The sequence below is a fragment of the Sinohyriopsis cumingii genome, chromosome 7 (assembly GCF_028554795.1).
Source record: "Sinohyriopsis cumingii isolate HCF-2022 chromosome 7, ASM2855479v2, whole genome shotgun sequence".
Classification (NCBI taxonomy): Eukaryota; Metazoa; Mollusca; class Bivalvia; order Unionida; family Unionidae; genus Sinohyriopsis; species Sinohyriopsis cumingii.
In genome coordinates this window covers 45462293-45476377 of record NC_142967.1, presented here as the reverse complement: position 1 = coordinate 45476377, position 14085 = coordinate 45462293, and the positions used below count along the sequence as shown (strand labels likewise).

The 14085-nt window shown below is 34.2% G+C and overlaps 1 protein-coding gene across 2 annotated transcripts in view; it reads right to left on the bottom strand.

The window, feature by feature from the left end:
• Positions 1-14085, bottom strand: part of LOC149795129 (ATP-dependent RNA helicase DHX58-like) — a 68534-nt gene that overhangs the window by 7510 nt on the left and 46939 nt on the right. For both annotated transcript variants that reach the window (XM_089964835.1, XM_089964836.1), the window contains exons 14-16: positions 11839-11980; positions 6639-6887; positions 2163-2330 (exon numbers count right to left, since the gene is read on the bottom strand). In XM_089964835.1, coding sequence (XP_089820961.1) covers positions 2163-2330; positions 6639-6887; positions 11839-11980 — 559 coding nt within the window. The remainder of the gene's footprint in view (positions 1-2162; positions 2331-6638; positions 6888-11838; positions 11981-14085) is intronic.

The window sequence follows — 14085 nt, the reverse complement described above, 5'->3', positions numbered from 1 at the left end:
TTTTCGAATTTTGGGAGGTCACTTTGGCATTATGTTTATGTAGGACCAGCTAATTATAATGAGAACTGTTTGAGTGAAAACTGCATGCTGAAATGACCATCCTTTCAAGAGAAGTAGAAGTAACAAGATTTTCATGATGACCACTATTGCATACACTACGTTTATTTATAACCAACTTGACATGACAAGAAGTCTTTCAGTGAAAAACTCACTGGTAGTGCTGTGTTGTTTGCTTGACCTTGAAACCAGTGCTGATTTGTTTCTAACTGCCCCATCTGTGTATGCTGAATTGTTTCAGAACAATAGAGACCTTTTGGGCCAAATCCATGTAACGACTTCAGAACTATCATTTACAATCATATTGCTGTGAAACTGTGCAAAGTGATGCAGATTGCTAACACTACAAATCTCAGTGAAACTGATGTGTGTTCATGGTTACCATAGCAACCAAATATAGAAAATGGGTGAAAAAGTAATTTTTTGACAAAATATTGAATATAATGTATACTTTTCTATCAAATATAGTTATTCTGAATGTGTACAGGGACAGTTAATATTTTTCTTCTACATATATATCCTCATTTCATTACTTTAAGGCCCATGCTAGATAATTAAAACTTTACTTTCAAACTTGTCTCTTCATTTCAGTATGTCATAATATTAAGATGATGCAGTATTTATGAGTATTATTATTCACAAATGATCTCCATATAAAATATAATTCTATTCAATTATTTTTATAGTTCAGTGATAGGGTACCAATACTAATTATATTGAAAATGATAAATAAAATTATATATTTACTTTTTGGTGCCATAGCAATCCAAAAATAATGTTAATTTTTGAAAGGTTTAGAAGACTTTTTACAATAATATTGTTGGTGGAATCTTTTATCCATCAAAATACAGCATTCATTTTTCAAAGAACTCAGTGTTATAAAGCTGTTTTAATTATGAAGGTAAAATATCATAATGAAGAACAATTATACTGGTCATACCAGTGAAGATAATGCTGTTTATGCAATGAAGTCAAACTAATGGAAAACTAGTTCTCTCAACTGAAAATTGTTGAAAAGAAGATGTCTTGCAGATTTTCATGCAAACACATCTTTAAGCAATTACTGTTGCTTGCAAGAATAAATCTAACAAATACAAGTATCTCTATACATGTGACAAATGTAATAACTAACACAAAATCCACATGCAGGATTGTCATCGACTGCATTGGACTCTATTTTTTTCATTACATCATGTAAAATGAAACAAATATAATTTTTTCTTTCCAAAAAAAAATACTGTTGAAAAAGTTAGGATTTCATTCATGGATTTAATGACTTATGGAGTTATTTCTAAACTCATCCTACACTAAATTTTATTTTAGCCAGCTTCACTACTAAATCTTATGTGTAGTCTTAACTTTCCTTTACTATCTATTCTTTAATAGTTTTTATAATTAATGCATTCATTAATTCATGACCATTCCTGTGTTATACAAGGGGCAGCAGTATAGTGAGGTACATTACACGGAGTGACCACTGCATACAATAAAGTCCAAGATACATAATGGGTGTGTACATGATTTAGATTTTTAACATGGCTTTCATAATTTTTCAGTCATATCGCTATGAAGTCTGCAGGGTGGCAGTTTATAGTGATGTATTATTCTGATACCAGGCTGACCAGTCCTAACACTAACCTCTTAATGCTGAGTACCAAGTGAGGCAGCTGTTTGTACCATTTTTATAAGTCTTTGGTATGATTCAACCAGGTTTCAAACCCATGACCTCCTGCATCTGAGGCAGATGTTCTAACCACTTAGGCCACCAGAGTAGTAGATACATAATGAAACTACTTTGTGAGATCAAATGAAGTCAAACAGAAAGGTAACCTTACATTTAATTTGCATAGTGGTAATCATTGATATTTAAGAATTTCCTATTGAAGTTTTGGGGTAAATGAGACAAAATAACACAGACTGTGATGCACAAGAATCATATCAAGAAAACATTTCAATGAATTTTCTTCTAAAATAGTGGAAGTAATTTTAGCTAGTATGCCATTAATCAAATGTAGTAAGATAACTAAAATAGGGGAAGTAAAGCTAGTATGCCATTAATCAAATGTAGTAAGATCAGAAGCCATCTAGTGCACATATATGCTGACCTGTCATCTGTATTTTTGTGATCTCGTTTCCAGCATAATTGTAGCTAAGGACAATGCTACAGTCAGGAATGTCAATCCCTTCACTCCCAACTGAAGTGGACACCAAAACCAGGTAATGTCCTTGTTCAAACTTATTCAGGGCATCAGTTTGTTCTGCTTCAGTCATACCTAGAATAAACACCATATTATTATTATTCTCAAAGAATTTTAAACTTTATGCAACCAAAATAAGTTAAAACTGTGAAATACATAATCAATATAAACATGGGTAAAGTTCATGATTTATGAAAAATATTAAGCACATTTTGGTGAATTCAACATAAAAGAAAGACACGTAAAATATATGACTGGATATATGTACAAATAAAAAAATATCTGGAACATTAATTAGAAACTTAACAAAATTGCTGAATTTTGTCTCGCTTGTTTTCCTCAGGTAGTTGCCTCAAAGAAAATAAATATGACAGACACTTCTGGTATATTTATTACTCTGATCTGTGAATCGCTTGAACCAAGATAACTACCTGTACTCAACAGCAGCACATTTCTTTGCCAAATTAATTTTTACCATATTTATTACATATATGCTCTTAATTGACAGTGAAAATTTAATTACTTTTATTAAAATACTGGATGGCAACAAATGAATTAAGAATTTAATTTATGTATGATAATTTATGTATGATATATAGTGGAAGCTATCCCTGTGTCTAACCATAAACACATCCATCTGCTCTAAGTCCTGGGAAAGCTCATTATCACAATTATACAACAACTACATGACATAGAAAAATGAAATTGGATAACCCTATGTTCATATCTATATAAAGATGACACGATTATATTCTCACACCATTTAAATATTTTCTTAAATCTTTTAAAGTTTTTATGCCATATGGACTTGACACTTTACAATGCAACCCTGTCTTTAACAGTCCTCTATTTAGTAACTAGTAGGACAAAGTTGACACTGGAAATTAATGACCAATCACTGACTTTGGTATGCAATCTTGAAAAAAACATGCTTTAAAGAAACCATTAGTTTGTTATCAGACTTACCATGACTGTGACCTCTGGACACATTCTACTAGTTTCTGCAAGCCAGCCACATAGCTAGGTTAAGGAACTTACTCTAGAACAAACACTACTTTGCAAAACCAATTTTTCTTCAAGCCACAATGACGATGACCTGTGATTCTTTAATTAAAAAATAAATAAGCCTCATTCTTACAGAAAGTGGAAGTTCTCCACAAACTTTGATTATGGCATGATGTATAGAACAAAGTTTTATGCAAAAAGCAATTTGTATTGGTCACAGTGACCTTGAACTTTGACCTTATAACTCCCAAATCAATTAATCTGTCCTATCTAATGTGCAAGTCACCCACAAAATTTAGTCAAGGTAAATGGGTGATAGCTTAAATTTTTGTACATAAACCATTTTTCTTCTTTACTCAGTGACCTTGACCTTAAATTTGTGGATCCCAAAATAATAGGCAACTTCTTACCACAAGTACAAGACATTCACAAAGTTTGGTCCATGTATATGATGCAGGACAAAAGTTACTGTGCTGAAACAATTTTTCATTTTGCAGTCATAGTGACCTTGACAATTAACCCCCCAATCTGATAGGCTTCTATCTCATGCAGTGTACAAGCCATTTACAAAGTGAACAGAACTAATGTTACTGTGCTAAAACCATTTTTCTCCTTTCAGTCATAGTTTCTGACCTTTGACCTTCGGACCTTGAAATTGATTATCAGGCTTCTTTCCTTGATGGAAACTTTATTATAAATGACACGGGAAACAGACAGAAGGATGAGCAGACATTAAAACATACTTAGCTCTGCCTTATGATCTGTTAGATTTTCTGCCATGTAAATGATTTATGCAAGCCTTATTACATTTTTGAACTTGCAGTGAAAGCAGGTGTTTATTACAAATGCAAATTTAGTTTTCATTTTCAATAAACAAACTATTTTATGTCAAATTATGTAGTAATCCTCAGTTTCTCCTGCACTGTTTTGTGACAAAAAACAGACTGTGATAACGTATGGCTAAACTAACATTAAATAGTATGGAGAAAGTAGAACAAATTAAGATCTATTTCAGACAAGATCAAAATAACAATTGCTGATGGATGGTGCCTGATGGATAATGGAGACAGGACCATACCATAAGCTTATGTAGTCTTAATGCCAGTTAGTAAAATAATATGATTTTAAATAAATGAGGTACAGATGCACTTTTTTCCCTGCAAAAATTTAGGAAAAAATAGGAATGTCATTAAAAAAGGAGGAAAAATAGGGATGTCACACAAAAAGTCGGAAAAATAGGGAAGTCACACAAAAAGTCGGAAAAATAGGGATGTCATACAAAAAGTCGGAAAAATAGGGATGTCATACAAAAAGTCGGAAAAAGCAGGTGTCATACAAAAAGTAGGAAAAATAGGGATGTCATTAAAAAAGTAGGAAAAATAGGCATGTCTTTAAAAAAGTAGGAAAAAAAGGAATGTCATACAAAAAGTAGGAAAGATATTGATGTCATAAAAAAGTCGGAAAAATAGGGATGTCATACAAAAAGTCAGAAAAATAGGGATGTCATACAAAAAGTCGGAAAAAGCAGGTGTCATACAAAAAGTAGGAAAAATAGAGATGTCATTAAAAAAGTAGGAAAAATAGGCATGTCTTTAAAAAAGTAGGAAAAATAGGAATGTCATACAAAAAGTAGGAAAGATATTGATGTCATAAAAAAAGTAGGAAAAACTGGGATGTCATATAAAAAGTAGGAAAAATAGGGCTGTCATACAAAAAGTAGGAAAAATAGGGATGACATACAAAAAGTTGGAAAAAATAGGAATGTCATACAGAAGGTAGGAAAAATAGGGATGTCATTAAAAAATTAGAAAAAATAGGGATGTGATACAAAAAGTCGGAAAAATACTGATGTCACACAAAAAGTAGGAAAACTAGGAAAGTCATACAAAAATAGAAAATATAGGAAAAGAGTAGTGATTTTGGAAAGACTGGCTATAGGCCCAATTATCACAGATTTAAATTTAAACTACTCCCCATTAAAAGTTTTATTTTTTGTTTTGAATATTTGTTAAAATTCTAAGTCCAATTATTATTAGCTTAGTTTGTTTTCATTTTACAGTTTTAACTGTATACTGCAGTCTTTACATGGGAGTTTGCTGACATTAAATAATAAGTTGTGACTTTATGTTATCCCATACTGTAAGCGGATGATGCTTTAAAAATTAACTTTTAATGGATTTATTACAATCATAAAATGATGAAAATATGAGAATATCAATCAATATTCTTTGCATGATCTCCAAGAATACACTGGATTTCAAGGCCTGAGATTTTTCAGAAGACAATAAATTGTTTTTTGACACTCAGGTGTTAGAAATTAGAGGGGAAATTATTAAATACTTCCTGTGAGAAAATGAGGGTCAAAATCAGGAAAAAGGATTTGTTTCAATCTTCAAAATAACAGGCTGATGATGCTCATTCTCCAGAATAATTGGAAAGTGATAAAGAGAAATTCGAAAACTTAAGAAGTGAATGCATGATTGGAGTAATGAAAATATGAAGGTGAGATGGGCAGTATGGCCAGAAAATGTCCCAAGACAGAGGTTCTCAGGCTGTGGTACATGGACAATTGGTAGTCTGTCTAAACCAAAATTTCAATGGACCACTAAAGCGAATCTTGTCCTTGACAACAACTGAATCATGATATAATTGCTTCTGTTGTGCTAGAAGTTTGATTGATAAATATAGGACCAATCAAACAAGAACTGAGATGTGCAAAAACATAAAGCATGGATGAAAGGCACTGAAACTTGAGCTATGTAATTATGTAAGATTTTAAAAACTTAGATGTCTAACTACATGGGCTAAAGTGAGACAAATTTAATGATCAATTGTACAAATATGTAATTATACACTGCACTTGAAATGATGTCAGGGATGCATGGAAGGGTTCATACAGAATTCTGAATGATAAATTCAAAGACTTTTTCCAAACTTTCAAGGACCACAAATATAGATTTCCAAGACCTATTTTTGCTAACATTTTGCATACAACTTATGTTATATGGGAAAACAATGAATGCAAAATACTACAATACTATTTAATGATGAAATAAAACTGAACAGTTCATCAAAAGAAAGAAACCAGGAAAACCCAATTACATCTAAATCTAACAACAATGGACAATTTTATTTGTGATTATGGAAAGAAATTAAAATGTTTGGGTTTATTTCAATTTTCAAAGACTTTTAAAGACCTCAGGTAATCTGCTCGTTTTTTCCAAACTTTCAAGGCCTTGAAAATGCTACCTCATTTTTCCCAAACTGTCAAAGACCTTCAAAGACCATATGAACATTGCATGGGTAATTTGAATAAGCAATGATTGACATCTGGCAGTATAGAGTTAAAATTTCATGATTTTCTAAATTTAAACCTACCATCATCACCCTCCTTGGCTGATTTTCCTGTAAGGTAATGAACTTTAATTCCTTTCTTTGCCATTTCTTTGTCCATAAATTTAGCTAAAGCAAGACAGGTTGCCCTTGTTTTGACAAAGACAAGAGCTCGTGGTGATTTCCTCTCCTTTATCTCTGCCAACAGCATATCTTCTAAAGTGTCCCTCATTTTCACAAGATTGGGATTATGTGCATTATTCCTGTGGCATCTTCTGAGGTCCTGAAGTAAACCTGCCCAAAAAATGGAACCATGATACAGTGTAATAAGAACCATGACATAATATAATTAGAACCATGATACAGTGTAATAAGAACCATGACATAATATAATTGGAACCATGATACAGTGTAATAAGAACCATGACATAATATAATTAGAACCATGGTACAGTGTAATAAGAACCATGACATAATATAATTAGAACCATGATACAGTGTAATAAGAACCATGACATAATATAATTATAACCATGATACAGTGTATTAAGAACCATGACATAATATAATTAGAACCATGATGTAGTGTAGTAAGAATCAGGGCATAGTATATGTGAAGTGCCGAATTTTGAATTACAGAAATTTTAAAGTTGAATGCATTTAGCAATTACAGTCTTATCACAGTTAAGCCAGAGAAATCTTTGTGAAAGGTCACTTCAAACTTTCATCATTCATCTCCCCCTGTCAGTGTAAACTTCAAAGGAACAATATTTCTGACTCATTGAAACTGACCGTGGTATCTTAAAACGGTCTTTAGAAGTAAACACTTGAGCTACCAACCCTAACTGCTTGGTAGGAACCTATGTCCACTTATCATATTTTCAATGGGAAAATTGTCAAGCACTGTTGTACACAGATTCTGAGCTGTCTAAATCTGATGAAAGGAATTATTTCTTTGGGAAAGATTAGGGACCACCGCCTATGATTGGGTAGAATAAATTAGGACATACACTTTAGAGCAATCTGACTTTAAAGTGACGACCCTAGTGTAAATTCTTTAGTCTGAATTTTTCCTAGAAGGGGAAACTTAGTCAACTCCGTGGAAGCCTAAAGATTAGTGCTTTCTTCGTGAAACAAGAAAAGGGAGCAGATGGTCGTCATGTAAAAGGAAAGGCATGTTTAGTGCTAGGACATGCAAGTCCTGAAAATACAGCAATGAGGTATGCAATTTTAGTTTCACGTAATATTCTATTATTTGATTACTTGTTTTATACAAATGTGTTTGCTATTACTACGTTTCTACATTATGTATCATTTATTCAACTCATGGGAATGTGTTGATGCTAGATATGTTATGCAATTTATTTTATTCAATTTCATGGACGGTGTTGATGCTAGAGTTATTATGCAATTTATTTTATTCAATTTCATGGAAAGTGTCGATGATAGAATTGTTATGCAATATATCTTCTAATTATACAGTTGTTAGTTCACTGGTAGAATTGATTGCATGCGATCCAAATGTTCGTATGTGTAAGATTTCATATGGTTATATGAAATAAGTTCCTTTGTTGTTAGGATGATACAGATCATCGTGAGTTAACGATAATTACCTAATTATATCTGATTTTGTAATGCTTGGATAATCTTGTAGTTAAGGAATGCTGTGAGTTACATTTCTTTTGAATTTCATGCAATAGTAATCGAATATGTAATAGCATATGAAAATTAATATGGTAATACTTAGTAGTCATTCACATGGTAATTTAAGACTTGCCACTGGAAAAGCAAGGTCAATGTCCTACTGTACTAAGTCAGAATTTATGCGGTGTGTGGATAGCCACAGGCTCTGAATAACGATTAAGTGAACTGTATACATGTTTATAGAAGGTATACAGTATTATGGGGTAAATCTGTCCTTTAAGGAACAGCTTTCGGAGAGAAGGACGAGACAGTCCGAAGACAGGAGTATGGGAAAGAAAGAAAGAAAAACAAGGTCAGAATAAAGGGACCAGGAAGTTCATGAAGGGGAGAACCTAGAGTTCAGGAAGGATGAACCAGGAGATGTTGATATAAGGTCAAAGTGAATGAAGGTGATGCAATCAATCGTGGACATTGCGCTCTGTTCACCTCTCATTATGATGATGTAATAAATTCAAATTGGACACACCTGTTAAATTCTACTTATGGTCTAACTTGAATCTGAATTACCATTTTAATTTGTTCTGATTAAATTTGTGATTTTCTTGTCAAAGGGGGCTTGTATTGTTTATTTCTTCCCAGTATTCTCACTCAGTTCTCTGTTGAAATTCCATTCTTCTTTCACTCCCGCCAGGCTATAATATCGAGGGAGGTCATCCTCTGGATAACACAGCCAAACCCAATTAACCACCCCCCTTTATAAGAGGGCGACATTACAATCAAAACAATTTATCATAGCCAATCCCTGGCCTGGGCAGCATGTAAATTGGTACTAAACCTGTATACTGAACTTGAAGATGCTACCTGCCATCCAGTGGTTACACACTTGGATGATTTCCATTTTATGACATAAACAAATTAATTTCTTTAATAAATGTGTAACATTTCATCCAATCTGAATGAACTTTTCACAATCTACTGAAGATCTTTCTTATAATAAGGCCAAAGTTTTAAAAGGAAAATCATTGATTTCATAGAAATGCTATCATAATGAGTACAGTGAAAACCAACTGTTACATGCTTTGTTTTGAAAACAAATTCTGGATATAATATTATTGTGGCATGACTCTCAAAACTGTACGATAATATCACCTATTTCTTGAAGTGCTAAAATGCTTTAGTGCCAAAATAAATAAGTGTTTTATTACAGATGGGTTGTATTCTTGAAGAAAAATAAGTTTTATCACTGTATCTTCATTTACATGAATAGTGATGCTAAAAGTATCCATTTCAGTTGTGTCAATAGTCAATCACTAACCTCTTCTACTTGTTAATTTAACTGTTACTGAACCATCAACAATTAAGCCATTAAATCATTGTCTTGTATGCATTCTGTGTATAATCGTGTCTTAGTTTAGGGTAAACAAGTGAACAGATGTTTGCTAAAATCAATTGGCATATAATTCCAAACAGTGGTCAAAAAAGATTTCTTACAAGAATTTATAAATTAAAATTATTTATCTATCTAATAAACTAACTGCTAATCTTCAATGTCAGTCAAAATGCTTAAAGTTCTTGAAGTTTTCAGTCACTGCTTTAAAAAACATTAAATAAATATTGTCAATCAGCAAGCAATTATTCAACCAGTGAATCATGTCATCCATTCTCGACACAAAATAACTCCATTTGTTTTTTAGCATTATTCATGCATTCAAGCATTATTCAAGCATAGATCATCATCTGGTGTCTCACCAATTGTACGCTGATGACACCCAAATATACAAATCTCGCCACCCAACTGAAGTTGATGCTGCCATCCAAGGTGTAGAGAGGTGCATTTCTGATGTGAAATCATGGATGACTTGTAACAAGCTGCAGATGAATGATGATAAAACTGAGGCCATTCTGATCACAACACAAAGACTTTCTCATTCACATCCTTAACCTCAAACAATAAATATCAGCAACACCAACATTAAATTCACACAATCAGTACAAAACCTAGGTGTTACTCTGGACAGTAAGTTGTTGTTGTTGTTGTTCTAGGGTTTAATGCCATTTTTCAGCACAAGATAGGCTATACATGGCGGCCAGTATAACTAGTGGAGGAAGAACCCTGGAAAACCCAGGGAAGAACCACCAACCCACGAGAAGCTACTGGCAGGCTTTCCCATGTACCCACGCTAGCCGAGCCTTGGACTCGAACCCACGCAGATAGAGGTGAGATGGCAGTGATCCGGAACGGTGAGCGCTTTAGACCCTGGACAGTAAGTACTCTCACACTGCACCAACATGTCATGAACATATGCAAGGCTGCATATCTTGAGCTGAGACGCATCAGCTCAATACGCAAATATCTTTCAGTTGATGCCACTAAAACACTTGTGTATTCATTAGTACTTTCAAGACTGGACTATTGTAACTCAATTCTGTCTGGTTCATCTCAATATCTACTCCACAAACTTCAAAAAGTTCAAAACACAGCTGCTCAGATCATACTTAGAGTACCACGATCAGAGCACACCTCCCCGCTGCTTTGTACCCTGCACTGGCTATCCATTCATTTCAGAATTAAACACAAAATTTGCTTTCTGTGCTACGTTTCACTGACAGACTCTAGTCCAACATACCTATCCGACCTCACCCATGTGTACACACCAGCAAAATATTTACACTCCTCTTCTGACAATCGTATACTCATTATTCCCACTATGAAAACAAAGTCAAATGGACAGTGTTCTTTTGCATACCAGGGCCCAGCAATGTGGAATGAATTGCCCACTTAACTTAGACACAAAGACACAGTGATACCATTCAAGAGTGCTCTCAAAACTCACTTATTTTGACTGCAAGAACAAACTTAAACACCTAATAATGTTTCCTACCTTAAATATTCTCAGCATGTTTTTTATGTTTTCTAATTTCATGGTGTTTGTTTTCGTAATCATATCATTATATATGTTTTTTTCATCTTAAAGGTGTTGTCTAATGATGTAAAGCGCTTAGAGCTTCTAAAGGTTAGGTGCTATACAAAGTCCTCATTATTATTATTATTATTATTACTTGTTATAGATCAAGTTTACCCAGTGTGACCCTGATGAAAACCAATTATTTTTACTCTAAGAAATGAAAAATAAAAAAAATTGTTTATATTTGCATAATGCTCCAGCAGATCTACCCGTCAATTCAGTTTGTTTGGAGTAATTAATAGAACAAACAAGATAGGCCCTGACCTGCAGGTGCATTATACCATGGCAGATCAGCATCTTTGTTATCTGCAGTTTGACATGGCCTATTAGTGAGTATAGATGGTAATAAAATAGCCAGCACAGTATGCGGTGGCTGATCTGGGTCTATGCCGTTTGTAGCTTGATCTGACTTATAGATGAGTATATATGGTACTCATACTTCTAACATATAGTTTTGGCAGTACCTGCCTATTTGGACCAAAGATGTGTTAAATATTCTGATACATAAACTATTCGTAGCTCTGTACGCTGAACACTTTTTCATAAATAACCAAATGATTTAAACTGTCAAGAACTGGACCCTACATTCTCTAGACAGGTTGCTTCAGATTAGTGTTGAAAACATCAAAATTTACCTTTCTGTAGCTGAAACAGTTTCTTCTCCTCTTCTGTTTGCTTTTCTTGATGTTGACTAATGGGTTTAAAACTTGTGGACAGAAACATCATCACATCTTGAACTGTCAATAAACTATTCATCTCCAATGCTGCACTCAGGATCTGAGAAAAAAGGAACAGGAGACCATGAGAAGATTTTATTCTATAAATCACATTTTACCAACAGGATACTAGCTACAGTGGTGATAACAATTTTGTACTAATGGACAGGTGGATGATTGACAGATGATCAACTATGGCCATCCCAAAGAGCTATTCTGGTCAATGGCCAGTTGAGCTTAAAAAAAACAACAAATTCCTGGAACCAATGTCCCCCACTTTTCATTTGAAGCAGACCAGTGTAGATTTGCACAAGAAAGGGCTAGGTGATGATGGTAATACAGTAAACCATTGATGTCCCCCATTTTTCATTTGAAACAGACCAGTGTAGATTTGTACAGAAATGGGCTAGGTGATGATGGTAATACAGTAAACCATTGATGTCCCCCATTTTTCATTTGAAGCACACCAGTGTAGATTTGTACAGAAATGGGCTAGGTGATGATGGTAATACAGTAAACCATTGATGTCCCCCATTTTTCATTTGAAGCAGACCAGTGTAGATTTGTACAGAAATGGGCTAGGTGATGATAGTAATACAGTAAACCATTGATATCCCCCACTTTTCATTTGAAGCAGACCAGTGTAGATTTGTACAGGAAAGGGCTAGGTGATGATGGTAATACAGTAAACCATTGATGTCCCCCACTTTTCGTTTGAAGCAGACCAGTGTAGATTTGTACAGGAAAGGGCTAGGTGATGATGGTAATACAGTAAACCATTGATGTCCCCCATTTTTCATTTGAAGCAGACCAGTGTAGATTTGTACAGAAATGAGCTAGGTGATGATGGTAATACAGTAAACCATTGATGTCCCCCATTTTTCATTTGAAGCAGACCAGTGTAGATTTGTACAGAAATGGGCTAGGTGATGATGGTAATACAGTAAACCATTGATGTCCCCCACTTTTCATTTGAAGCAGACCAGTGTAGATTTGTACAGGAAACGGCTAGGTGATGATAGTAATACAGTAAACCATTGATGTCCCCCACTTTTCATTTGAAGCAGACCAGTGTAGATTTGTACAGAAATGGGCTAGGTGATGGTGGTAATACAGTAAACCATTGATGTCCCCCACTTTTCGTTTGAAGCAGACCAGTGTAGCTGATTTGTACAGGAAAGGGCTAGGTGATGATAGTAATACAGTAAACCATTGATGTCCCCCACTTTTCATTTGAAGCAGACCAGTGTAGCTGATTTGTACAGGAAAGGGCTAGGTGATGATAGTAATACAGTAAACCATTGATGTCCCCCACTTTTCATTTGAAGCAGACCAGTGTAGCTGATTTGTACAGGAAAGGGCTAGGTGATGATAGTAATACAGTAAGTTGACATGCATCTGTAAAGGAATTACATGATGGATTACTTCCAACACTGACTTTCAGATCCAGGTTAGATCTTATCAAGATAATATTAAAGCCATTGTATTGCACCTAAAGTGTTGGATTGTGAATTTCGCACAATATTGTGTACTACATTCCCCAAATCTTAAACTCTAATGCACCTACTGGGTGTAAAACAAAATTATCTGGCAAAATATCAAACAACCTGCCCATTAATAATCTTTTACGCATTGCTTAAATTATCACAGGCGATAGCATTTTTTAGATGGCAATTTGATCTTTCATTTGAAAACAACATATCTGGTAATTTTAACATGTACAATTTGCAGTAGTTGCAGTGCAAAGTCACTGATGGCTACTAGTGTAACCTATTTTCCATGTTGAATTATGATGTAAAGGATCACCATATGTACTTGCTCACCAGATGAGTCAAATTGTAAACAACAAAGACCCTGATCTTCTGTAGAATAATGCACCTGCAGATCTGGGTATGTGTTGTTCATTTGACTGATTATGCCTAATGGACTGCACAGACCCAGATCTGCTGGCACATAATGCAATGTCACATCTGGGCCTGTGTAGTTTGCAGATGGACTCAACTTATATGCAAGTACATTTGGTACATTTTGGGGGTGAAAATTGTTAAGAAATACATGTATTAGCATTTAAGTGAACTTTTAGCCTGAAAAGGAAAATAATTCAGACAAAATGAAAATAATTATTAAAAAACACTGGTAGTTAATGACTGATCGCTAAAGTTAAAT